Here is a 25,696-nt window from a genome sequence, read left to right as displayed (position 1 = left end):
CAAAAGCACATGTCCCCGACCTCTGCTCCCTTCATCCAACCCTCCTGCCTCCCTCTGCCTAGGACTCTTGTGATTACCTTAGCCCCACCCACATAATCCAAGATAATCTCCCCATCTCAAAGTCCTTGTCGTGTTTTTAAAAAAATATATTTTATTAATTTTTTTTACCGAGAGGAAGGGAGAGGGATAGAGAGTTAGAAACACTGATGAGAGAGAAACATCGATCAGCTGCCTCCTGCACACCCTCCACTGGGGATGTGCTCGCAACCAAGGTACATGCCCTTGACTGGAATCGAACCTGGGACCCTTCGGCCTGCAGGCCGACGCTCTATCCACTGAGCCAAACCGATTAGGGCTCAAAGTCCTTGTCTCAGGCACCGATGCATGTGCACAAGATTCAACATGTGCCATGTAACATATCCACAGGTTCCGGGATTAGGATGTGACATGTGGAGGTCGTTATTCAGCCACCACATTCCCCACTTCACAGATGAGGAAACTGAGGCCCAAATACTAATGTATGTGGGCAAAGCCACCCTCCCAGGAAAAGGACAGACTTGTAAGTGGGGGTCCTGGCTGTCGAGCTCCAAGTCGTGGGCTCTAGGCCGAGAGGAAAGGAGGCGCCTTCTGCCTCTCCCTCCCACCCAAGCCCCAGTGCTTCAGGAGACAGGCAGGTTTGGATGGTTGTGGCCGAGCATTTGTGCCTAAGATTGAAGCTGACATCGGGACAGATAAGCACGTCTATTCACCTGGGACTGGGACAGAGGGAGGAGGCCGCCTTCCTGCAGCTAACAGGGTCCCAGGCCACTTCGGGCTTAATCATCAACCCCTTATAATTAGGCCTCTCCTGGGTCCGGGGGAGCAGGGCCCTGTTGGTAAAGGAAGCTCCTGGTGTGCCTGTTGCTGGGGCACGTGGCCTGGGCCCTCTCCTGCATCGAGGCTCTGGAAACTGGCGCCGGACTGCTGCTGAGGGCAGATTTCTCACAGCTGGTGACCCCTGAGGGGCCCCAGCCTGGCCCCAGGACTCTGTCAGCTGGTCCCTGGGGCCTCAGCACCAGAGGCCAATCCCAGCTAGTGGCATGCTCTCTGGTCTCCTCCTGATCCTGGGCATGGAAGCTAGGAGAGCAGAGAGAGGACCTTTACAGGAAATTGGGGGTGGGAGGGAGAGGATGGCAGGTTTTTCACCAACTCTGGTCTTTAAACTTGAGTATCCAGCCCAGCTGTGGTGGTTCCGTGGCTGAGCGTCAATCTATGAACCAGGAGATCATGGTTCAATTCCTGGTCAGGGCACATGCCCATGTCATGGGCTCGATGGAATTCTCTGAAACTGAGCCTCATTGACAAATTGGGGGTACTAATTGGCCCCTGTCTCATGGAGTTGTTATAATCAATTTTAAAAAGTGGGCAAGCAGCCCTAGCCAGTTGCTCAGTGGTTAGAGCAACAGCCCGAGGACTGAAGGGTTGCAGGTTCGATTCTGGTGAAGGGCATACATGCAGGCTCGATCCCCAGCCTAGGTCGAGGTATGTGTGGGAGGCAACCAATGGATGTGTCTCTCTCACATCGACGTTTCTGTTTGTCTCTACTCCTCCCTTCCACCCTCTCTAAAAATTAATGGAAAAAATATCCTCAAGCAAGGATTAATAACAACCACCACAAAAAAAGTGGGCAAGCAGATTTTCAACTTGTGTTTATTTTTTAGTAACAAGTGATGGTCCTAGTTGGTTTGGCTCAATGGATAAAGTGTTGACCTACAGACCAAAGGGCCCCAAGTTCGATTCCAGTCAAGGGCATGTACCTCGGTTGCAGACTCCTCCCTGACCCCAGCCCTGGTCAGGGCTCGTGCAGGAGGCAACCAATCAATGTGTTTCTCTCACATCGATGTTTCTCTCTGTCTTTCCCTCTTTCACTCTCTCTAGAAATCAATGGAAAAATATCCTCAGGTGAGGATGAAAACCAAACACACATACACAAAAATAAAAAATACAAGTGATGTATTTAAAAATTTATATTAACAAATATTCATATACTCAGCTTAAAAAGTAGAAAATTAATAGTGTCTGAGTTCCAGCCATCTCCCTTCCTCTCTTTGCTCCTAAGAAACCACGGAGTTCTTGTGGTTTCCATTCCCTCATCTTCCTTGACTCTGCTTTTTGTAGTTTTTACATTTCCTTCCTTGCTGAGCTGTTATTAAAAACCAGAATGGGCATAAGCATGTATAACCTCCTCCCTTCCACGCCTAATTTCCTAGTGATCTAGTTCCTCCTTCTGCCCTCTCCTCTATTACCAAGCAGAGACACTGCTGGTTGGGAAACCAGTACATTAAGCTGGTCAGTACTACAGTAAACTTAAAATTAACAGGCTCTGCCCAGCCAGTATGGCTCAGTTGTTTGAGGATCATCCCACGCACCAGGAGGTCCCTGGTTCAATCCCTGGTCAGGGCACAGGCCTGAGTTGCAGGCTCAATCCCCCATGGGGGTGTGCAGGAGGCAGACGGTCAATGATTCTCTCTCATCAATGTTTCTCTCTCTCTCTCCCTCTCCCTCCCTCTATCTCTAAAATCTATGAAAACATTTATTTAAAAATTAGTAGGCTCTGAGTGAGCACAAGAGGAATGTTACTAAAAGGTACAGGTACCAACAGGCTTAGACTTCCTAGAAAGTATGGATGGAATAAGCCCAAGCTTCATGCTCAAACAAACTTGGGTTTGAGTATCAGCACTGCCCACCAGCCTAAGCCACTAAATCTCTGCATTCACTCCAAAAATATTTCCTTGTCTACTGTATGTGACCAGCACTGCATAGGTGTGGGATGCAGTGGTGAATGAAATGGACAGGGTCCCTGCTTCCATGCTGTTGGGTAGATCACATTAAATAAATAAACATACATACCACTTCAAATTGTGATAAGCACCAGGCAAGAAAGTAAACCAATTCATGGAGGACTGACTCATTTAAGGCAATGGGAACGGCTTTCTCTGTGGAAACATTTGAGTTGACGCTTGGACTTCCTTGCCACCTGACTTTGGTTAAAATAAATTCAGGTTTCTCATCCGCAAAAAGGAGCTGGAAATGACCCCCTTTGCCCTTGGTAATAGGCCCTGACTCAGTGCCTGGCTCATCTCAGCCGCTCAGTAATGTCATTTCCCTCCCTCCCTATCAGCCCTAGACATGCCTGCGTGTGGCTGGAGGAGCTGAGTTAATGAACAGTTAGTAAGTGATGGAGAACCTGCTGCTGGCAAGTGGGCCGTGAAGCCCTCTCTGACGGCTGTTGATGGCTGACCCTAAGGGAGGGAGCGGGGAGACAGGGTATATTGTCTGCTGCCAACAGGAGGCCTTCATAGTTTTCCGGAGAAGGGGGTGTAGAGTAATAGAAAGGCTGTGCTGTACAATCAAATCCCAGCAAATCATTTCACCTCTCTACACCTCCTGTAAACTAATCCATGTCTTACCTCTCCCGTGGGTTTGTCATGTGGAACAGTAACTTTTCATGTAAATTGCTTAGCATATCATGGGCACCCAACAAGCATGGGCCACTCCCACTGTGCCCATCAGAAGAGGGAGAGACTGGGAGAAAGGTGCAAAGGTGTGGGGTACAGCGGGGAGGGGGGGGTGCACCGAAGAAAGGGGTCAAAGGGCCAGTTCACACCCTCTGGGTTCAAGTCCTTGCTCCATTCTTTCCTACCCGGGGAGCCTGGGCAGGTCCCTGAGCCTCAGTTCCCTAGTCTGGAAGACAGCTGAGAATAGAACTGCCTTCGCCGCCTGTGAAATCACGCAGGCAAGTCACCTCGCGCGGCCCCTGACCTCAGGCCAGGGGAACTGATGCGGTCACTCTCTGCTGGACACGTGGCCTGAGGGGGGAAATGTTCAAATAAGAGGGTGAATGAAGATGGGTCCAAAGAATGGAAAAGGCAGCTTTGCTATTTACAATCAGCGGCTTCCTTTGTCCGTGGAGGCCGAAGGGCCGCGCGGGACCTATGCTGGGTACCAGCGCGGGGGTCTCCCGGAGGCCCTGGCCCGGAGCTGGCCGCCCGCAGCCCGCAGACCGAGCGGCCGGGGGAACGGGACTGTGACCTCATCGGCAGGCGCCGTCCCGCGGGGCCATGAGATCATGAGATGCCGGCGCTCGCCGAGGAGTCGATTTGTTGGGAGCGCGGGGACAGCCGGCCGCCCGCCACGGTGATCTCATCCAGGCCCGGGGGAGGAGGAGGTAGGCAGCCCGGCCCGCCCGCACCTCCCGGAGGGAGATTAATGGCCCCCGCCTATCGGTGACGTCACCGGCAGCGCCCGTTGCCAGGTAACAAGCGGCCGCCTGCCTCTGGCCCCGCCCCCGCCTGGCCCGCCCCCCACCTGCTGTACTGTCAGCCGCTATCCTTCCTGGCTCGCTCTTCTTTTTCCCTTTTTTTTTTTTTTTATATTGAGGTATACATTGCAGTGTTCTAATTATAAATATATAAGATCGATGAATATTTTCCAGTGTATGTCCATATGTTCCAAGATATGCGTGTCCTCCAATAAAATATAATGCCAGCCACATAGGCAGTTTAGAATGTTGTAGTAGCCACATTAAACAAGTAAAAGGGAACAGGTGGCATTAATTTTAAGAATATGTTTTATTTATCCCAGTATGTCCAAAGTATTATCATTTCAGCATGTAATCAAGATTAAGCATTTTAATGAGACATTTTACCTTTTTGTTATTGTTTTTCTAAGACTTTGAAATTCCCTGTGTATTTTATACTTTTAGTACATCTCGATTGGAATTTAGTCACATTTCAAGTGTTCAATAGCCATGTGATGAATGACTATTGTATTGGGCAGTGCAGATATAGAACATTCTAGTATCTAGAAGGTCAATACCGCTCTGGTCAGTACCTCTGCCAAGAGTACCCATTATTCTGAATTTTCTCACCTCTCCTCAGTTCTCTCCCCGAACACACACCTGTATCTTGACTTTCTTTCTCCCCACACTTAATCTCTTAGTCTCCCTTTATCTGTCGCGGTGGCTGGAAGCGTGAGATGGGAAGTCAGACCGGACTTACGTCCTGTACCACCTGCCTTGCCTCTGTGAGCCTCTTATTCTTGCCCGTAAACTGGAGCTCATAACATTGTCCGTCTCCTAGGGCAGTCGGAGCTGGGGGCAGCATGCAGGTGTTACACAGAGAGCTTTCATGAGCGAACTGTGAGCCCGCCCTACTTCTCTTTCCCTGGGTCTCCCACACTCCATTCCTCTCTCCCATGCGTCTGTTGAGCTTTCTCATCTGAAACATGGGAATGATCACAACTACCCCACCAGGAGCGATTTGATATGCAATCCCTGGCCCTGGTGAGTGACCATAAAGAGGTGACTTTCTTCTTTCCTCCCCTCCTGGTCCCCCTCTTTGCCAGGTTTCTCACTCCTGGGTGCCCTTTTTCTTCTGGCTTTTACCTCTGTCATCGCTCTCCTCTCTTCTGCCTACATTTCCTTTTTCCCTTTCTTGTGTCTCTCTCTTTCCCTCCCTGCCTGAATTCCTCCAGCCTTCTATTTCCAGACCCCTGGACGCTTCCTCCCACCACTCCTGGCCACACCGCTGTGAAGTCCGTTATCCAGCTCCCCGCCCCCAGCCTTCCCAACTTGGAGACTGCGATTGGCCCTGCCCCTCAGCTGATGGGCGCAGCACTGGAGAGCCGCTGCCCAGCTGTTTTGTTCTGAAGGGCTCTGTCAGCTGCAGTCCCCCCCCGCAGCCTCCAATCATAACAGACCAGCAGGCCGCCTTCCCAGGAAAACAAGTCTTTGTTTTCGGCCCCTTGCTCCAGCCCAGCCCTCCATTTCGGAGCTGGAAGTGTGGCCCCGTCCCCTGTGGCGGTGGGAGAAAAGCAAATGAGGGAAACGCACCCGGGAGGCTGGGCGGCAGTTCCTGCGCATTCAACCTAGGGCTTTGCAATGACAACTCCCTTTGTTTCGATACTTGGGTTCAAGGAAACTTTCCGACCTCCTTTTCTTGGGGGAACTGCCTCACCCTCTCCCTGTGATTCTGATGAGGCTGTCAGTCACGGTGCCCCGCCCACCCCTGTGGCCATGTGACCAGGCCCAACCACCGACCAGTCATAGAACTCCATGGCTGCTTTTGGTTACAAGGGTGGAGGCTTGACTCCCATGTCACCTGGGACAGGTTACCTGCCGTCTGTGTGCCTCGGTTTGCTCATCTGTAAAATGGAAGCATTAATAGCACTTCCTCAAAGTGTTGAGCGCAGAGTGGTGCCTAGCACACTAAGTTATCATCACCATCATGATTGTGACGGGAAGAGCGCCTGCCCTTGGCAGGAGAGAATGAAGCTTAGACAGGAAACAGAGCAGAGACAACCTGAGCTGAGAGATGTGGGCAAGGAGGAGAGATAGAAAGACTAAAATGGCATCTAGATGCAGGCAAAGCCATGTAAATATTCATTGTTAATCTTGATGCGGAAATAATGTTCCCGTCCTGTCTTTCCATTCTTTATCCATTCACTTGGCTAACAACGATCCGATTATGTCTCCCCGCCCCGGCTCCTCACCCCCATACTTCAAATCACCTTTCCCATGTAGGTGCGTTCTCAAAAACCTCCTTCACTGTCCATTTTGTCTGTTTCTCAGCATCACGCTCTCGTTCATGTAGCACCCGCTTCCAGAGTCAGCCCCCTGTTATTTCCTTGTTTCCCGGTTCACTTTTTGTCCCACCCCCCAAGCTAGCAGTGAGGAAGTCAGGATAGAATCTGCCTTCTGCCTTGACTGCTCCCGCCCCCTTCATCAGAACCCCAGTGTGTAGAGAACTCTGGGTGCCCCAGCCCCATTCCCCCTTCACGGGTGGCCGGGAGGCCGGGCAGCTCCTAATCGCATTGCTTTCCTTGTTCTCTGACACCCCGGGGACCACACATTCCATTTGGTGGTCATCAGAAATAACATTCTTAAGAAACCTGGAATTATAAAACTGCTTAATTAGGGAGAGATGGTTTCACTGGGATATGCCCAGTTTTCCCCGGTGGTTTTATCTCCTTTTCCAAGTGCCCCCCCCCACCCCGCCCCCGGCAGCTAATTGCTACCTTCAGCATGATGCTACACAGGCAGTCACTCCCTTTACTTTCTGTGACATTGCTGCTGGCTTATAAAGAGACATTCTCTCTTTGATGTTCCAATTCTCCTTCTTCATTAGCAAACTCTAGGACAGCGGTTCTCACCTGTGGGTCGCCAACCTGTGGGTCACGACACCTTTGGGGGTCGAACGACCCTTTCACAGGGGTCGCCTAAGACCATCGGAAAACACATATAATTACATATTGTTTTTGTGACTAATCACTGTGCTTTAATTATGTTCAATTTGTAACAATGAAAATACATCCTGCATATCAGATATTTACATTACGATTCATAACAGTAGCAAAATTACAGTTATGAAGTAGCAACGAAATTCATTTTATGGTTGGGGGTCACCACAACATGAGGAACTGTATTAAAGGGTCGTGGCATTAGGAAGGTTGAGAACCACTGCTCTAGGAGGTTGATGCGAGTAATGAGGGTAGGATCTTCAGCTTCAGAGCTCCCCAGTTACTAAATGAGCACCTACTATGTGTTAGATGTTAGGGATACAACTGGGAGCCAGGTTATCTTTACCATTATGGGGCTCATGGTCCAGTGGGAAAGACAGATAGGAAAATCAATTTTTAAATATTGTGAAAAGCACTCTAAAGGAGTGATTTAAGGGTGTAATCAGAGCACCTAATTTAATTAAGGAGTTGGGAAAGGCTTCTCATGGCTGAGACCCAAAAGAGGAACAGGTGTTAGCTCGGCAAAGAACAGGGGACCAGTATGCCATCTGCAGAGGAAGAGCTGGGTCTATATAGAGAAGTCACTGACAGAAGGGCCAAGATGCTGGTACCTGAGCCTGCTCTGAAATTCTGGGGATGTATTGGAGTCCCCATCATCAGTAATGGAAGGAACAGAGGGAGGGAAGGAGGGAGGGAAGGAGGGAGGGAGGGAGGGAAGGAAGGAGGGAGGGAGGGAAGGATGGAAGGCAGAGAAGTAGGAAGAAAGGAGAGTTCTTTGGAGGTTCAAGGAGAAGTGATACAAGCAAGTTAAGGTTGGAAGTCGGGAGAGACTGGGCTGTTGGTCCAGATGAGATGGAACATGCGGTAGTTGAGAGCACTGAGGGGGGCATGGGGCAGCTGAGGTTGGTGGTGCAGGAAAACAGAGCTCACAGCCTGGGTATTCTGCGGAGCCTAGAGCCTGCTGTCAGGGCATGGGCAGCCCTAGGCATCCCTGGGCTGCTGCGCCATTGCTCCAACATCCATCGCACCTTTGGCACGTCAGACATGATGGCCCTGCCCCACATCTCTGCTCTGTGGTCACCACCACCCTCCCACAGGCTCCAGAGGGAAACCCGTATTCCCCTCCAGGGGATGTTTCTGGGAGTCGGGCTCGTGGGAGTCCAGAGGGGGAAAGGAGGCCACCAAGCAAATGACCTCACAATAGGGAGGCAGCCAAACAGTCACAGAGATGTCCTTCCTTGGTCCTTAGCCGAAGTGGGCACATCCATCTCAAGGGGTCCCCTTCCGCATGTGTCCAGTGCCCAGCCCATCAGGACAGAATATAACAGGGTGGCCATAAAGTCCCGTTCACACCCTGCACACCGTCCATTAGTTGGATGCACAACATGTTTTTATAACCTTTTCTCCCCCGTGTCATTTAAATATATCACATGCTCAGCACAAAACAAAAAATGGAGAAGACAGAAAAACACAAGGAAAATGAGTGTTTCTGCATACCATACTTTTTCTACTTAGAACTCTATGAGCGTTTCCCTGAGTCAATAGATATTCGTGGTCAGGATGACTTCTTCTTTATCTTGAAATACTTTTAGACTCGAAAGTTGCAAAAGTAGTAGAGTTGTTATATCCTTCGCCCAGCTTCCCCTAACATTCACATGTAATAGAACCAGGTTACAGTTAGCAACACCAGGAAATTTACACGGGTACCGTTACTATTAACTAAACTGCAGACCTTACTCAGATTTTACCAACTGTCTCACGCGTTTTCCTAACTCCAGGATCAAATCCAAGATCCCATGTTGCACTTATTTTGTCTCCTTAATCCTCTTCGATCTGCCAGTTCCTTGGTCTTTTCTTTGTCTTTTGTGACCTTGACACTTTTGAAGAGGCTGGACAGTTACTCTGCAGAATGTCCCTCAATTTGGATTTGTCTCTTGTTTCCTCATGATTCTATTGAGGTTCTGAATTTGTTTTGTTTGTTTGTTTGTTTGTTTGTTTGTTTGTTTGTTTGTTTGTTTCAAATATATTTTACTGATTTTTTTACAGAGAGCAAGGGAGAGGGATAGAGAGTTAGAAACATCGATGAGAGAGAAACATCGATCAGCTGCCTCCTGCACACTCCCCACTGGGGATGTGCCCGCAACCAAGGTACATGCCCTTGACCGGAATCAAACCTGGGACCCTTGAGTCCGCAGGCCGATGCTCTATCCACTGAGCCAAACCGGTTAGGGCCTGAATTTGTTTTTTATCAGAAGTGATGCTGTTTCCTTCCCAGTGCATCCTATCAGGGGGTTTAGGTTGTCCATTTGATTTATTACTGGGGGCGTTAACCTTGATCACTTGGTGAATGTGCTGTGTGCTGGGTTTCTTCACTGTGAAGGACCTGTTTTTCAGGGTAATATTTGAATGGCTGCTGGCTTTGCATCGTAGCTCTCTGCTGTAATCAGACCCTCATTTAGAGTGTAACTGGTTTGGGTTTGTACTGTTACAAAGAATGCTACGCTGACCATTCCTACTGGCACATCGCAGCACACACCTGTAATTATTCTTAGGGTCAATTCCTAGAAGTAGAATTGTTAGAGCAAAGATTATTGACATTTTTGTAAAGGCTAGGCCTGCCTGGGGCAGGGCTATTTGTTTGTGTCTGTGTTCGTTCCTCCGTTAGTTTCAATCGTTTTATTGAGGTATAATTTAAATACAGTAAAGCGCACAGATTTGAAGCTATATTTCAATGAGTCCTGCCAAATATAGACGTCCGTGTAACCACCATCCCAGTCACGAGATAAAAGATTTCTATCACTCCCCAAAGTTCCCTCGTGCCCCTTACAGTCAGTCCGCCCCCCACTCACCCCAGGCAACCACTAACCTGATTTCTATCACGGCAGGTTAGTGTTACCTACTCTAGGCTGGTCGATAAGTCAGAATTATACAGTATGTCCTCTTGTATAACTGTCTCCTTTGATTCAACCTAATGCCTGTGACATTCATCCATGTTGTATGTACCAGCCATTTGTTCATGTTTATTGCTGAGTAGTACCCTATTGTATAAATACACCACAATCTGTTTATCTGCTCTCCCACTGATGGACATTTGGGCTGTCTCCAGGTTGGGGATCTTATGAATAAAGCTGCTATGACCATTAGCATACAAATGGACATATGTGTTCATTTCCCTCGGGTACACACCTAGGAGTGGAGTTGCTGGGTCATAAGTAGATGCAAGTTTAACTTTATTAGACAGGACAGGGCAGGGTTTTTTTCAGTTCCATTTTAGAGCACAGGCCACCGCAAGCTTGGGGGCCTTGTCCAAGAGGAAGGGAAATAGAATTGTTGAACACCGCTCTGCGTTCCGTGTGCGTCCCCTTTAATCCTCACAGCAACCTCAGAAGGTGGGAATGGGACTCCCATTCTGTAGATGTGGAAACTGAGGCTCACAGACGTTCAGCAGGATAAGATTCACACCTGGCCTTGCCTGAGTCCCCAAGTCTATGTTCTTTCCCCAGATAGTACCCTGCCTCCTTGGTGACAGCAGATGGTGAGCTGGGAAGGAGAGCACATGTCTTACCCCCGTCCACCTCTTGGCCTGCCCTAACCTGCCTCCTGCAGTCCATCCTGCCCATGCCTCTGAGGGCTGTCCCGTGATGCCTGGGTCAGCTCTTGGAGGTGAGGGTGATCTGTGTGCGGGGCAGGGACTGTGCCCCGACGTGTGGCTTTGAGCCCTCCAAGCCACAGCAGACACCAGGGAGGGACCCCACTCCAGCTCTCTGCCAAAGGTGTCTGGTTTCTCCCTCCCTGAAACATGATCTGTGGAGCCCTGATCTTCTGGGCTGGTGGGCAGCGGGTGAGGGCAGCGGGCAGGGGCCACGTCTCCCCGGCCATATCTCAGGCCCATTAGGAGCGGGCCTGAGTGCTTTCCAAAGCTGATTAATGGCCTGCCTGTGACCTGGAATGTCATTACTGCCCAGGCTGGGGGCCCCCGCTGGGTCCTTTGGGTCTTTACTGCTAATAATAATTGATGCTTTTCGTGTGGTTGCAGGGAAAGTTCTATCTGGTCATCGAGGAGTTGAGCCAGCTGTTCCGATCGCTGGTCCCCATCCAGCTGTGGTACAAATACATCATGGGTGACGACTCCTCCAACAGCCACTTTCTGGGAGGGGTCCTGATGATCCTCTACAGCCTCTGCAAGGTGAGGTGGCGGGGGTTGGCGGGCTGGAGGGCGGGCCTACGGAGGCCCCGTTCCTCATCTCTCTCTTTTAAATTGAGGGAAAATTCACACAACACAAAATTCAGTGACATGTAGCAGATTCGCAATGTTGTGCAACCACCACCTCTGTCTGGTTCCAAGACATTTTCATCCCCAAAAAGAACCCTGTACCCAGGAAGCAGTCGCTCCCCATTTCTCTACCCTCCTCATCCCCAGCCCCAGCCCCTGGAATCACTAGTCTTTCTATCGTGTGGATGTGCTTGTTCCGGACACTTTATATAACGGGAGTCACGCAATGTGTGACCTTGTGTGTCTGGCTTCTCTCACTGAGCAGCATGTTTCCAAGATTCCTCCACACTGCGGCCTGTCAGGACTTCATTTCTTTTCATGGTTAAATCCACCCTAATTTATTTTCTTCTCTTTTGTAATCCTCACCCAAGGATATTTTTTCCATTGATTTTTTAGACAGAGTGGAAGAGAGGAAGGAGGGAGGGAGGGAGGGGGGAGAAGAGAGAGAGAGAGAGAGAGAGAGAGAGAGAGAGAGAGAGAGAGAGAGAAACAAACATCAACCTGAGAGATGTACATCGATTGGTTGCCTGATGTTCTGGCTCCAACTAGGGCTGAGGATTGAGCCTGAAACCAAGGCATGTGCCCCTGCCCGGGAATCGAACCTGCGACACTTTAGTCGGTGGGCCAGCGTTCCAACCACTGAGCCAGACCGGCCAGGGCCACCCTCATTTCTTGTCCATAAAGCTCACCACAGGCTAGCCTTTCACAGAATCTTCACAACTCTTCAGAGTACGTACCACCATTGCTTTCGGCGAGGAAGCTGAGGCTCAGGGGGAAGTAACTTGCCAGGGTCAGGGTCGCTCAGCTAGAGATAACAGCATGAGCGTCCACCCAGGCAGCCTGCTTCCAAACCATGCCGCTCTTAACCCCAGACCTCACTGCCCCTGAATGCGCTTTCTGTTCCTGCTAAATGGCACACCGTCAGCTCTGCAGATCAGTTTGCGGTCCTTCCCTTCTCATCATTAGTACAGATCAGTTTCCCCCTCACAATAAGTACATCCTCCTCTTTCTTTGACCTTGGAGAATCCTGGGGAAAGGCTTGTGTTCTCGGTCTTTCTTCCCAGCAGGGCTAGCCAGGCAGTGCAGGCTGTGTCAGCCCATGGGGCTTATCTAGCCGACTGATCCTGATCGACTGGAAGTGGCTGACTGGAGTGCTAGCTGGAGGATCATCTGCTCTGGCTGGGCTCAGGAGAAGAGTGTTGTGATCGATTAGCAATGCCTGCCCTGGGCTTGGGAGAGGAAAAGGCAGTGTGCATGCCATGTATTTGCTCTCCTGGCCCAGGGACAGGGGAGGCTGTTGATGGAAGGCAGGAAGTCCAAAGCCAAGCAGAACTGGTGGGAAGGGGGAGTTTCAGATGGGAGGAAGTGCCATGAAAATGCTCCGAGGCAAAGACGAGGGGGGCAGCGGGGGCGGCTCGGGAGTGGTAAGCGAGATCCTGTACAATCCTGGGATGCTTTTCAGCCGTCACCCTGCTCTCCTTTCAGTCCTTCGACATCTGTGGCCGCGTGGGTGGAGTCAGGAAAGCCCTGAAGCTTCTGTGTACCTCGCAGGTGAGTCGGCTTCATGTGGTCCTGGCCAAAGCCACAGGAACTGGGAGCCAAGAGCCGGAAACAGGTCTCAGCGTGCTTCTCGGGGTCCACAGCTGTGTCTCTCTCTCTCCCCATCCCACAAACAGAATTACGGAGTCCGGGCCACTGGGCAGCAGTGCACAGAGGCTGGCGATATCTGTGCCATCTGCCAGGCCGAGTTCCGGGAGCCTCTGATCCTTATGTGCCAGGTGAGCAGGGCCGGGCAGGGGCATCAGAGGCTGAGGCTGGGGGACCGGCAGGCCCTGCCCCAGGCAGAAGTCTCAAGTGCCTTTCCCTTGACCAAACCTTGAGGCTCTGGGATGGGTCTTTGAGAACAGTGTGGTCCAGACTGGAGTCAGATCTGGGTTCCGATCTCAGCTCTGTCTCTCATTAGCTGGGGCACCTGGACCAGGTTACTTGACCTCTCTGAACCTCAGTTTCCATGTCGAAAATGGAAAATTCACTAAGGCTTAGTGTCAGAATATCGTGATTGTGAAACCCAGCAGCACTCTGGACCCTAGGTGGGTCATTCCATCTCCCCAAGCCTTGCTTTTTCTCATTTACAAAATGGGTATCACAATAACATCTACTTTGTAGAGCTAATATTACGATTAAATGAGATCATCTCTGGAAAGAACTAAATTTGAATTATTTAGTCATAGAAGTCGTTCATATATATAATTATCATTATAATTAGATTTACCATTTGTTTTTATTATGATTACTTGTGGGTCACCAACCTATAGCAGTTAAGTACTGGTTAGTCCCTTTAATTTCCTATGTGTACCCCCTCTCCTCCTTCTCCTCCTCCTCTTCCTCCATCCTCCTCCTCCTGACATCAGGGGCAAAGATGTCAATTCAGCAAATGTGTATGAGTCAAGCATCCTATCAGACACCAGGGAGGGGAGGCAGAGGGCACACAGACCCTGTCCCCTGCTCTGGAAGCTCGCAGTCCCTTGGGGAGACAGACACATACATAAATAACTATGAAACAAGGCAGGCGGTGATAAGTGCTGTGTAAGAGAGATTCATGCAGCGTCCCCGGGGACCAGGACAGATAGCGATGAGCTCGAGGTTGGAAAGGCCTCGGGGAGGAGGCATCGCCTGCAGACGAGAAGGAATCGAGAGCATATGGCTCCTCCCCACCACCACCTTCCGGGGGTGAGAAGACAGGAGGGGGGGTCTTTTTTTGGCATCAGCAAAAATTTTTTGTTTTTGCTTTTGATTTGGGGGGATTATAGCTGGTTTGTTTTTTTGTTTTTTATTCATTGTATTTACTTTAAAATTGAGAATGTATTTGCATGATCCAAAATCTGACTACAGAATTCATGAGTGAGGAGTCATGACAACTGAATGCCATGTGGGACCCGGGCTGGATCCTGGCACGGAGAAAGGGCATGGGTGGGGAAGGCAGTCTGACGAACTCTTGATCAGGCCTGGCGTGTAGTCCATGGTCACGTGTCTGTGTGGGTTTCTTCGCTTCGACAAGTGCACTGTGGAGACGCAAGGTAACATTAGGGGAAATGGAAACTGGGTGAGAGGTATGTGAGGACTTACTCTACTCACTGCAACTTGTCTGTTAGTGTAAAATTATTACAAAATAAAAAGCTGCATTAAACAATGTTTTAAAGATGGAAGAAGGAAAGTGGTTGCAGGCTCCTGCCCTTGTCCCCAGCTCCCCAGTCCCCTAGACACCCCCACAGGCATTTATTGTTACCAGTTTCCTTTCTGTCTTTTCAGAGATGCTTTGTAAGTGCATATAGATACACTGAACACGTCTTCTTCAAAATGACATAAGTTGCAGCATATTCTACCCAAGCTGCACCCTACATCTTCCCTTTTTGACTTGATACTCTGTCGTAAGAAATTGCCCCTTATTTGCTTATCATCCTGCTTTTCAGATAGACCCCAATTTGTTTAACCGTTCTCCTCTGGGTGGGCATTGAGTAGCTGATAATCTTTTGTTATTACAAACTAGAGGCCTGGTGCATGAAATTTGTGCACTGGAGGGTGGGTCCCTCAGCGCAGCCTGCACCCTCTCCAATCTGGGACCCCTCAGGAGATGTCTGACTGCCGGTTTAGATCCGATCCCTGTGGGATCAGGCCTAAACCAGCAGTCGGGCATCCCTCTCACAACTTGGGACTGCTGGCTCCCAACCACTCGCCTGCCTGCCTGCCTGATTGCCCCTAACCGTTTCTACCTGCCAGCCTGATCACCCCCTAACCACTCCCCTGCCAGCCTGATTGATGCCTAACTGCTCCCCTGCCGGCCCAGTCGCCCCTAACTGCTCTCCCCTGCAGGCCTGGTCCACCCCTAACTGCTTTCCCCTGCTGGCCTGATTGCCCACAACTGCCCTCCCCTGCCAGCCATCTTGTGGTGGCCATGTTGTGACCACATGAGGGTGGCCATCTTTAACTACATGGGGGCAGCCATCTTGTGCGAGGGCATGACAGTCAATTTGCATATTACCTCTTTATTATATAGGATGTGGCTGCCATGGGAGTTGAGAAATGGAGAGACTTATAGCACTTCCCTGGGCCCATTGTGTTGAGTAAATGAATGAATCCTAGTGAAGCATGTAGAACCACACTGAGGATGTGCTCAGGGTTCAGTAAATATTAGCTCTGCCCTAGCCAGTTTTGCTCAGTGGTTAGAGCATTGGCCCACACTGAAGGGTCCGGGGTTCGATTCTGGTCAAGGGCACATACCCTGGTTGCAGGCTCAATCCCCAGCCCTGGTTGGAGTGTGTGCAGGAGGCAACCAGTTTATGTGTCTCTCTCACATCCATATTTCTCTCTCTCTGTCTCTCCCTCTCCCTTCCACTGTCTAATAATCAATGGGAAAATATATATATCAGCTCTTATTGGCACGCCTTCCATCTCACACATGGGTGAGCGCTTGGCAGGATAAGTTCCTGGTGGTGGCATCACTAGGGCAGAGGTTATTGCTGCATTGCCCTCCATAAAGAGTATCCCAATGCCGAGTGTGACTGGACCTCTCGCTCCCCTCCCTGGCCAACTGCTGCGTTATCAAGCCTTTTTTGAGCTTCGCCAATCTGACAGGTGACAAACACTGTCTCAGTGCAGTTTTAATTTGCATTTCCCTAATTATGAGCGTCTTTTCACATGCTTCTGAGCCATCTGCATCTCCTTCTTAGTAGCAGCAGTGAGTATTTGGGCCTGATGTCAAGGTGAAAGGCTTCCTTCTTTCTCTCTGCCAATCTCTTTAGGCTGTTTGTCTCTCTCCCATTCTTCTCCTGGTGCCCTGCTGTCTTCCCAGAGCTGGGTTAGAATTCCCGGGAGGGGTTGGACAAGACACCATTGCCCCGGATCAGGAGCCACACCACAGCCAGTGGTGGTTGGAGCCCACCAGCATGGCCGGCCGGCCAGGTTGAGCACATGGCTCAGGCCTGCTTTGCTGGTGAAAGGGCCTTGTTAATTCCCAAATGCATCGAATGTCTGAGTGAAATGTTTCTTAATAAAGGCTTCCCTCACTTTCCTTCTCTAGACTAGTTCGTGCTCTGGATCTATGGCCTCATAGGTCCGTTTTTCCTTCGTGGCACTTATCCCAGTTGTCAGCTAGATAGCTAAGTAGGCTACTGGTTGTGTAAGGTCTGTCTCCTCTTTGTCAAATTATAAGCAACTTGAGAGTGGCGACCATGCCTATCTTGTGTAAAAGCAGAGTCACAATACTGACTTAGTAAATATTGGATGGATGGATGGATGGATGGGTGGAGTAGATGAAACGGGATGGTTGATTGGGATGGAGATGGATGGTGGCCAGGTTCAGGGGTGTATGAGTGAGTGTGCAAAGATGAGTGGATAGAGTTAAAAGTGTGTGGGTAGCTGGGTGGTTGGGGAAATGGATAGACAGATGATGAAGGAATAGGTGAGTGGATGGATGGGGGAATAGGTAGATAGATGGGGAACTAGATGGGTGGCAAGATGGAGAGTCTGATAGATGGATGGATGGATGAAGGGACAGATGGATGAAGAGCCCACTAGGCTAAAGGAAGATCCTGTCTCCCCTTCCAGTCTGGCATCTCGAGACAGAGAATAAAGAATTGAACGTAATCATAACTATTACTGAATAATCACCAGCACTTACAAAACATTTATTACTGGCCAAGCACTGTTCTAAGTGCCTTTTTTATTTGTTTTTTTTTTTCCTTTTAAAGAACATTTTGTTAATACTTTTATATTGTCCCTAAACTCTTTATTTTGAACATTTTAAACCTACAGAACAGTTGAAGGATAGTGCAATGAACACCCTTTTATCCTTCACCTAGATTTACTAACCATTAACATTTTACTGTGTTTGCTTTTCTTGATATAAATTTATCCCCCTAAACCTGTTGAGAATAAGTTGCTGACATCTTGATTCTTCATCCCTAAATATTTCAGCATACATCTCCCAAGAACAAGGACATTCTGTCCCATAACCACAATTCCACTAGCACACATCCCAAAAATTTTAAATTGATACAAAATCCCAATATTCAAATTTCTCCATTTGTCTTCAAAACATCCTTCATAGTTAGGGTTCCCTTTCCCTTCCCCCACCCAGGATCCAATCAGGAATCATATACTGCATTTGATTATTATGACTAAGTGCTTTCAATCTTCCTAAAGGGAGAGCACTATTATCCCCATCTTACAGACGAGGAAACTGAGGCACAGGGAGGTTAAATCACTGGTCCAAGTTAAAGCCAGAAAGTGGCGGAACTTGTTAATGTTTCCAGTATCCTTGTGTTTCTCTTAACCCCTGTGGTCTGTTCTCCACCCAGCTGCCAAAAGGATCTTTTATTTAAAAAAAAAAAAATTTTATTATCTTAAGTTTTACATATGTCTCCTTTTTCCCCAATTGACCACCCCCTTCCCCGAAACTTCCCACCCTGGGCAAGCCCCCACCGCCCCAGTGTCTGTGTCCATTGGTTGTGCTAATATACATGCAAACAAGTCCTTTGCTTGCTCTCTAACCGTCCCCCCCCCCCACCTCCCCCGCCATTTGTCTCTGGGTCTATTTTTGTTTATCCAATTATGTTGATCGTTATATCCCACATATGAGTGAGATCATGTGATATTTATCTTTCTCCGACTGGCTTCCAAAAGGATCTTTTAAAAATTCAAATCATATCAAGTCACTCCTCTGCTCAGAGCCCTGCCATGGTTCCCTAATTCTCTCAGGGTAAAAGCCAAGTCCTCGAAATGGCTCACAAGGCCCTATATGATCTGCACCGCCCCCCTCAACTCTCTGATCTCAGCTCCCCCTCCCACCCACCACACTCCAAGCTCAGCCACACTGGCCTCGCTGGTCTTCCAGCACGCTGGGCACACACCTGCCTCAGGGCCTTTGCACGAGCTGTTTCCTCTGCCTGGTGCGCTCTTTTCCCAGATGCCATCAGGTCTAACGCCTCACCCTCCTTCAAGTTTTACCCAAATGTCAGTATCTCAGTGCAGTCTTCCCAGGCCCCCCTGTTTAACACTGCACCTCCCACCCCCACCCCGCAGCATACCCTATGCTCCCTTTCCTGCATTTCCATCCTAGCACTTGAAACTGACATTCTTTACGTTTTTAAAGATTCATTTTGCCAGTTGTCTCCTCAACTAGAGTGCAAGCTCCAGGAGGGCAGAGCTGTCTGTTTTGTTGGCTGCTGAGTCCCCAGCTCCTCGGACGGAGGTGGGCATGGCGTGGGCGCCCAGTAAAGCATCCTGGTGGCCCTGGTTGCTGTCCCCGCAGCACGTGTTCTGTGAGGAGTGCCTCTGCCTCTGGCTGGACCGCGAGCGCACCTGCCCGCTCTGCCGCTCCGTTGCCGTGGACACCGTGCGCTGCTGGAAGGACGGGGCCACTTCGGCACACTTCCAGGTGTACTAGCACCGACGCTCGGCACGCCCAGGGAGATGACGGAGGGTCCGTGTGGTCGGGTCCAGCTCTGCGGACTTCCTGGGAAACAGGCCGCAAGTTCTCCGTGCCCTGCCTCCCGCCTTTCTCCACCTCTTTCCCTAAAGCTTTCTGTTCCCCCCACCTTCACCTTCAGCATTTGTTCCCTGGCTCAGTGCGTGCACCCTCCCTACGTATGGGGAAGCCTCCTAACTCAGACTCGGTCTCTGTCCAAGTAGGCCTCCCATCCCCTCCTAGTCAAGGAACCAGGACTAGACAAGGTCCCGCCTGTTGGTTATTTTACTCAAGAACCGAATGCCTGATGCTGCGCACTGGGGAGGGACCTGGGCGTCACTGCCTCCCCACCATGGCCCGGGTCTAGATGAGGGTCACTGTGAAGCCTTTTTCAAACTCAAATGCTCGGCCTAGAGTGAGCCAGGCACGGCGTCAGGCGTCCTGCCTGGATGACTTCCGTTGCACAGCAGAGGAAACCGTGGCACAGAGCTCGGTGTGGTAACCGTGCCGGGGTCACCCAGCCAGCCGTGTGCACCAAGTTTCCAGCCAGGCCCCCCTGGCTTCAGAGCCCCCCATGCTGACCCGCTGCTCAGACACTGCGGCGTGGGGCCCGGCAGACAAGGTTTCTTAAAACCGTAAGAGGTGATTTTGATGCGCGTGCGTGGCCTGGGTTCGTGGCATATTTAATGTGGACCTCATTGAGGAGGCAAGACTTGGTCCTGAAATTGTTTCTTCCCGAGCTCTGGCCGGGGTGCTCCATCACATGTGGGTACCAAGAAAAGCCAGCTTTGGCCCAAATACAGATACCACTGGGTCTCTGCACCCATCTGTATTTCTCTTCTCTCCCTCCCGTCCCTTCCCTCACTCACGCCTCAGACCTGTCAACAGCCCCTGTGGACATTCCCTCTCCCCCGGCAGCCTCCAGAGCAAAAGGGACAGTCCATGTTAGGGATTTGTCCACAAGCCAGGGTGGTGGCTGAGAGTCACTCTCATGTAGTGCTCATTAGTAGCTCTGTATGAGAGCCACTAATCTCTATAGCAGAGCCACTCCCCTCCCTGCTTTGAGATCTGGGAGGAGGTGGCACAGGAGGTCATGTAGATCCACCAGAACCCTGCCTGTCCTACCCTTCTCCCAGCCCTATCCTCTCACTGTCAGCCCAGCACAATGGGCTGGTGCCCACGGCGTTTCAGAGAAAGCCATCTGGGTGGCTGGGGAGCAGACTAGCAAGAAAGCCAGAGGGGAGATGGTGGGAACCTTGCTGCCCCCTTGCCCTTGGCCGGTGTGAGCATGCCCACCCCGTTCCCAGCAGACTCTGGACACGTGGCCCCCCGCGCTGTCGAGCCAGCACCGTTTCTTCTCGCTGCCGTCCCTGGCGCTTTCCTGATATCCCTTCCAGGGTTGCATGGCATCTTTCAAGCTCTGTTACTATGGCGATGGCCGCGCTGTTACAATCCCACTTGCCTGGATAATCAAGTCAGAAAGGGAAGTGGAGGGAAGCAGAGCCCAGCGGACGCAGCTTCTCTGTTCCCTCCGCCTTGAGGAAGAACCAAGGGGAAGGAACAATCTTCTGCAACTGGTTTTTACCGGAAGGAGGTCCCTGTCTGCAGGTGCCATCAAAGAGGCTGGAGAAATGGGAGCTGGAGAAGGCAGTAAAGTGGTCGCATGTGACAGAGCAGATAGAGCTGTCTATTAAATTAAATTAATTTAATTTTTAATTTATTGGGTGAATTGGTTAATAAAATTATATGGGTTTCACGTGTACAATCCTATAGTCCATCACCTGTATATCGTCTTGTGTGTTCACTACCCACGTCACGTCTCCTTCCATCACCATTCATCTCCCCTGTACCTCTTCCACCTCCCCTGCCCCCTTTCCTTTCCCTCTGGTAATCGCCATACTGTGGTCTGTGTCTATGAGTTGATTTTTTGTGCTTAATCCCTTCACCATTTTCACCCGGCCCCCCGGCCCCTCCCCTCTAACAGCTGTCAGTCTGCTCTCTGTCTAGGAGTCTGTTTGTATTTTGTTTGCTAGTTTATTTTCTAAACTCGGCATGACTTTGGAAAACCACTTCACCTCCCTGTAGCCATCTCCAGAGTGAGGAAGCCTAGTGTGTCGTCTGCAGGAACCAGAGAAACTGAGGATGCTGATAACCAGTGAATACACCACTGGTTTGTCAGTTACACTCGTGCCACGCACACACAAAACTTCTCGGACAGTCTGCAAAAACAAGCCATGCCCCTGACGCTATAAAGAGTGTCCCCTGTGGCCCTGGCCGGTGTGGCTCCGTTGGATGGCATCGTCCAGTGCCCTGAGAGGTTCGATCCCCAGCCAGGGCACATGCCCGGGATTGCAGGCTCGATCCCTGGTGGGTGGGCATGTAAGAGGCAGCCGATCGATGTTTCCCTCTCACGTCGGTGGTTTTCACTCTCCCTTCCTAGCCGTGTGCACTGCGTTTCCAGCCCAGGCCCCTCTGGCCAGGTGCCACAAAGGTCTGAAAATCAATTTAAAAATCTTTTTTTTAAGTGTCAGACGCATGTGGGGGACATTCAGGGGCAGGTGCGATGATTGAGCGAAGGATTTTATTTATTGGCCCCCCGACCCTCCAGGGAAAACCCTCTCCAGGTTTCCTTTCGGGCGGGAGGGTTTAACTTCAGCTCTAGGGAGGAAGAGTGGCCAGGGCAGGGTTTTCCAGATGTCAGGCCAAATGTGTTCCCTGGCCCAAGAGCAAAAGCTGCCAAGCGTCGCTCTTGGACGGGAAGAACGGTGCCTCTCTGCCTTCCCCGTCTTGGCTCTGCAACTCCTTTACTGTGAGCAGAATTCACCCAACGTCAGATCAGATCGGAGTACCCTGCTCTTCATATTTTATGACTCACTGACTCGAGTCCCAGGAAGTCCTTGGAAACGGCCCTCTTAAGGCGGACTGTCTCGGGCATAATGATCAAGGGGTGAAAAGGCAAGCTTCGGGCCTGGATGTCACAGACTCATCACCTTCCGCAGAGGAGAGAGAGGGGCACAAGACCTCCAGGCTGCTGAGCCGCGGTCGGAGCAGGACTTGTCAAGCGAGGCTGGGATCTTTCAGTGCTTTTGCTCTGGGCCAAACAGAGCCGCCTTCGGTGTTTTTAACGTCCTCCTGCATTCCCTTCTGCCAATAAATAACATCTGCCCACCAAACTTACGTCCCTGGTCTTGGGTCTCCGGTCGCCTGGTGAGCCAGGTGGGACCGTTTGGGGAGAAATGCAAAGAAGCACTTGGTGCAGTGGGTGGCACCTGATGTCGGTTTTTCCAGAGCAGCCCCATCGGGTGACACGTGATTTATTAAGGAAGCGCTTCCGGAGAAACCAGTAAGGGAGTGAGTGGAACGGGGAGAGCCAAGCAAGAAGGCGCCTTTCCAAGAAGGCACAGCTCACGGTTTGGGGCGGGGCCTTAGAGCGCCAGGTGCATCTCAGAGCCGTCCCACCCTGAGGTCTTTGTGATTCCACGCTCAGTCCTTGGCGATGGGGTGATGAGGGGCAGGGTGCAGGGGGAACCTTTCCGTCTCCACTGAGGAGGCCCCGACCCTCTGAAGGTGCCAGGTGCCACAAAGGTCCAGGTCCATGGAACTGGTAGAAGGGATGTGGACATGACACCTACAGTGCCCACCACAGTAGTTAGCTATAGGCTGCATGGACCTAGAACATATAGGCTGATTTAAGGACAGTTTTTCCATTGATGGATTATGATGGATATTTAAATTGTAAATTACAGTTGACCGTTAAACAACATGGCAGTTTGGGGTGCCAACCCTCCCCCCTGTGCAGTAGAAAATCTACCTGTAACTTTTGACTCCCCGAAACTTAACTACTAACAGCCTCCTATTGACTGGAAGCCTTACGGATAATGTAAATAACCGATTAACACATATTTTGCCCATTATATGTGTTATATACTGTATTCTTAAAGTACGCCAGAAAAAAAGACAGTGTTATTAAGAAAGTCATAAGGAAGAGAAAATACATTTACAATATTGAGAAAAACTGTATCAGTAGACCCGCTCGGCTCAAACCCGAGTTGTTGAAGACTCAGTGGTAATAGCACCAGGTGACAACTCACGCCTCTCCGGGCAACACTGTGAAGCCACCATAACACGTCATCCGGCAGAACTTTCTGGTTGCAATGACTTAAAAACCAACTCAACGTGGCTTCCATAAAAGGACTTACTGTGGTTCCTATAACAATATGGGCTTCAGGTAGAGCGGCATTCAGAGACTCGGGTGACAATATTAAAATCATGTCTTTCTGGCCAACGAGCGTGGCTCCGTGGTAGAGCTTCGACCTCTGAACCAGGAGGTCACGGTTTGATTCTGGTCAGGGCACATGCCCAAGTTTCGGGTTCGGTCCCCAGTGGGGGGGCGGTGCAGGAGGCAGCCGATCAATGATTCTCGTCATCGATGTTTGTATCTCTCTCTTCCTCTCTGAAATAAATAAAAAATATATTTTAAAAAACAAAATCATGTCTTTCCGGCCCTCAATGCTGTTTTCCTTGGAAGTGTTGGATTTGCAGGCAGTCCAGTCCCACGTGGTAGTAAAATGACCTCCAGCAGCTTTGTGCTTACATCCTACCAGCTTCCCAAATCTCCAGTCCAAGGTTGACTGGTTAACTTGTCTCCACACCTTTCATTTAGCCTTTGGGACTTGGCGGGCTGGCCAGGCCTGGGTAGGGTGGTGAGCCCAGGAAGTGGGGACAGAGGTGGGTGGGAGGATGGCGTCTATGGCTCTAAGTCACATTGACTGAGAGTGGGGGAGCGGTGGGTCCCTAAAGGAAAAGAGAGAGTCTGTTATCTAGAAAACAACCTGTCCTCAACCCAGTGTTCCAAGGAAGAGACTAGAACTTGGTCTCTTGGTACATCTCACTCAGACCAGGTAAATGCAGGGGGAAGTGCCCCACCAGAGTGGCCCCATTTGCCCATTGCTGGAGATATCAGGTGCAGGCTCATTAGTTTATCCACATAATGACATGCTTAGTGATGGTTCTGCGCATGACCTTGAACATGAGCCATTGGGCAAGTTCCGCCAACCCGCTGCCCAGCCCAAGGGTACTGTTTAGGCCAACCCTCCCCTCGGTGGGTTCTCAGGACTACGAGACGAGACGAGACGGAGAAGGGAAGTGACTGTGTGACCCTCCCTCTGCCCCTGGGGGGGGTTGGGCTGTGCGGCCAGATCCTCCCATAGTCTTTGGGGACCAGCCTTCCACGAGGAAATGAAGACACAAAGGCCTTTCGCTGGAAGCGCACAACCAGTTTTTTAATAAAGTCATTACAAATATGTACAAAGCGTCTCCAAGGTACGAAATTCCTCTTACAAAAGAGCAAACGAACCAGCAAAGTCAGAACCCAGAACGGAACGTCCCCAAGCTTAGTGCCTCTTCGGCTGAGCCGGAGGCCTCACCAAGGTTCCAAACACCCCACAGCCATCCCCACCACACACACAGGCTCCGGGGGCTCATAGTGCAAAGGACCTTGGGAGGAACTTGGGGATCGGGCGGGGGAGGGGGGCAGGAAGGAGGTAAGAAAAGCTTCCCATGTCCTAGGGAGTAAGTCAAACAGGTCCTGTTTGCAAAATAGATGCTCCCCCCAGCGCCCTGATAGAAACCAGGAACGCAGAAGGCAGGGGACAAATGCATAAAACCCCAGTTAAACCATCCCGCCTGCCCTGCAGTGCCCCCAAATGCAACACTTTACCGTGGCCTACGTCAGGCTCCCCAGCTCCCTGCACAGCCCTGGCTTGGGCTTGCCCTTGAACTAGCAATGCCTTGGGACCTGCAGTCAGCTCACAGGCTTGGGTCACACAGACCTGAGTCCAAATTCTGGCTCGGCCACTTCACTCTTTGTGTAACCTCTCTGAGGCTCAGTTTCCCCACCTGTAAAATGGGAATGATGACTACCCCTCCAGAGTGAGGAATCACCGAGGGGGACACGTGTAAAGCACTCGGCAGCGGGCTCGGGAGCGGCGAGCCATCCGTAAATGGCGGCTCTCGTTTCATTGCTGAGCGAAGCGGCGAGAACCAGTCTCTTTGCACTGAGAGTGAGTTGAGATCACGGGCTTTTTAATCGCCTTCATGATAGTGTGGCCACTCAGTAAATAAAAATACTATAGAACAATCTGCCAGCAAGGCTTGGGGTCACCATGATGACCTGAGAAATCTGTTAAAAACTGTGAACCAGCCTGGGAAGGGACATTTAGCATCGTGTTCCAAGCAGGGCTGCCCCTCCGTGACTAATAAGTCTCTTCCCAGATGGGATTCTACAACCTGGCACATCGTAGGTGCTCGATAAACGGGTGTTTTGATTGAACAAATTAAAATTACAAAAAGAAACTTTCAGTTTAAGTTTTAAAAGGACCCTTGGACATCAATTTCCTCTTTCTATCAGTTCCCATGGGACTAGGACAGGGTGTCTATCCTCCCCCCCTTATCCCCCAAAGCTTCTGACCCTCTGATTGGCCCAGGGGGGCTTCAGGGAACATTTAGAAGAAGAATTCTTATCAACAAAACTTATATTCTGATCACTGCAGCTTCTGATACCCGGTGGACACTCAGAAAGTCCACAGTGGCAACCTAGTGTCCCCAGAAGATGCTTGCGTGGGGCCAGGGGAGGACTCCCCCAATATCACAAGCGCGGGGACGTCGTATTTTGTCGCTGT

General features: G+C 50.5%; 1 protein-coding gene across 2 annotated transcripts in view; it reads left to right on the top strand.

Moving 5' to 3' along the window:
- RNFT2 (ring finger protein, transmembrane 2) overlaps nt 1-23,505 on the top strand; it is a 51,858-nt gene extending 28,353 nt beyond the window's left edge. The window contains exons 8-11 of one of the 2 annotated variants that reach the window (XM_059676442.1): nt 11,315-11,464; nt 13,037-13,102; nt 13,228-13,329; nt 21,834-23,505. In XM_059676442.1, coding sequence (XP_059532425.1) covers nt 11,315-11,464; nt 13,037-13,102; nt 13,228-13,329; nt 21,834-21,932 — 417 coding nt within the window. In that variant the 3' untranslated portion in view covers nt 21,933-23,505. Of the gene's footprint in view, nt 1-11,314; nt 11,465-13,036; nt 13,103-13,227; nt 13,330-18,860; nt 20,733-21,833 lie in introns of those variants that run through there. The other variant, XM_059676440.1, reaches the window with a different exon arrangement.
- Nucleotides 23,506-25,696: the final 2,191 nt, after the last annotated feature.

Source organism: Myotis daubentonii, chromosome 19, assembly GCF_963259705.1.
Source record: "Myotis daubentonii chromosome 19, mMyoDau2.1, whole genome shotgun sequence".
Lineage (NCBI taxonomy): Eukaryota > Metazoa > Chordata > Mammalia > Chiroptera > Vespertilionidae > Myotis > Myotis daubentonii.
This window is presented reverse-complemented; position numbering and strand designations above follow the sequence as displayed.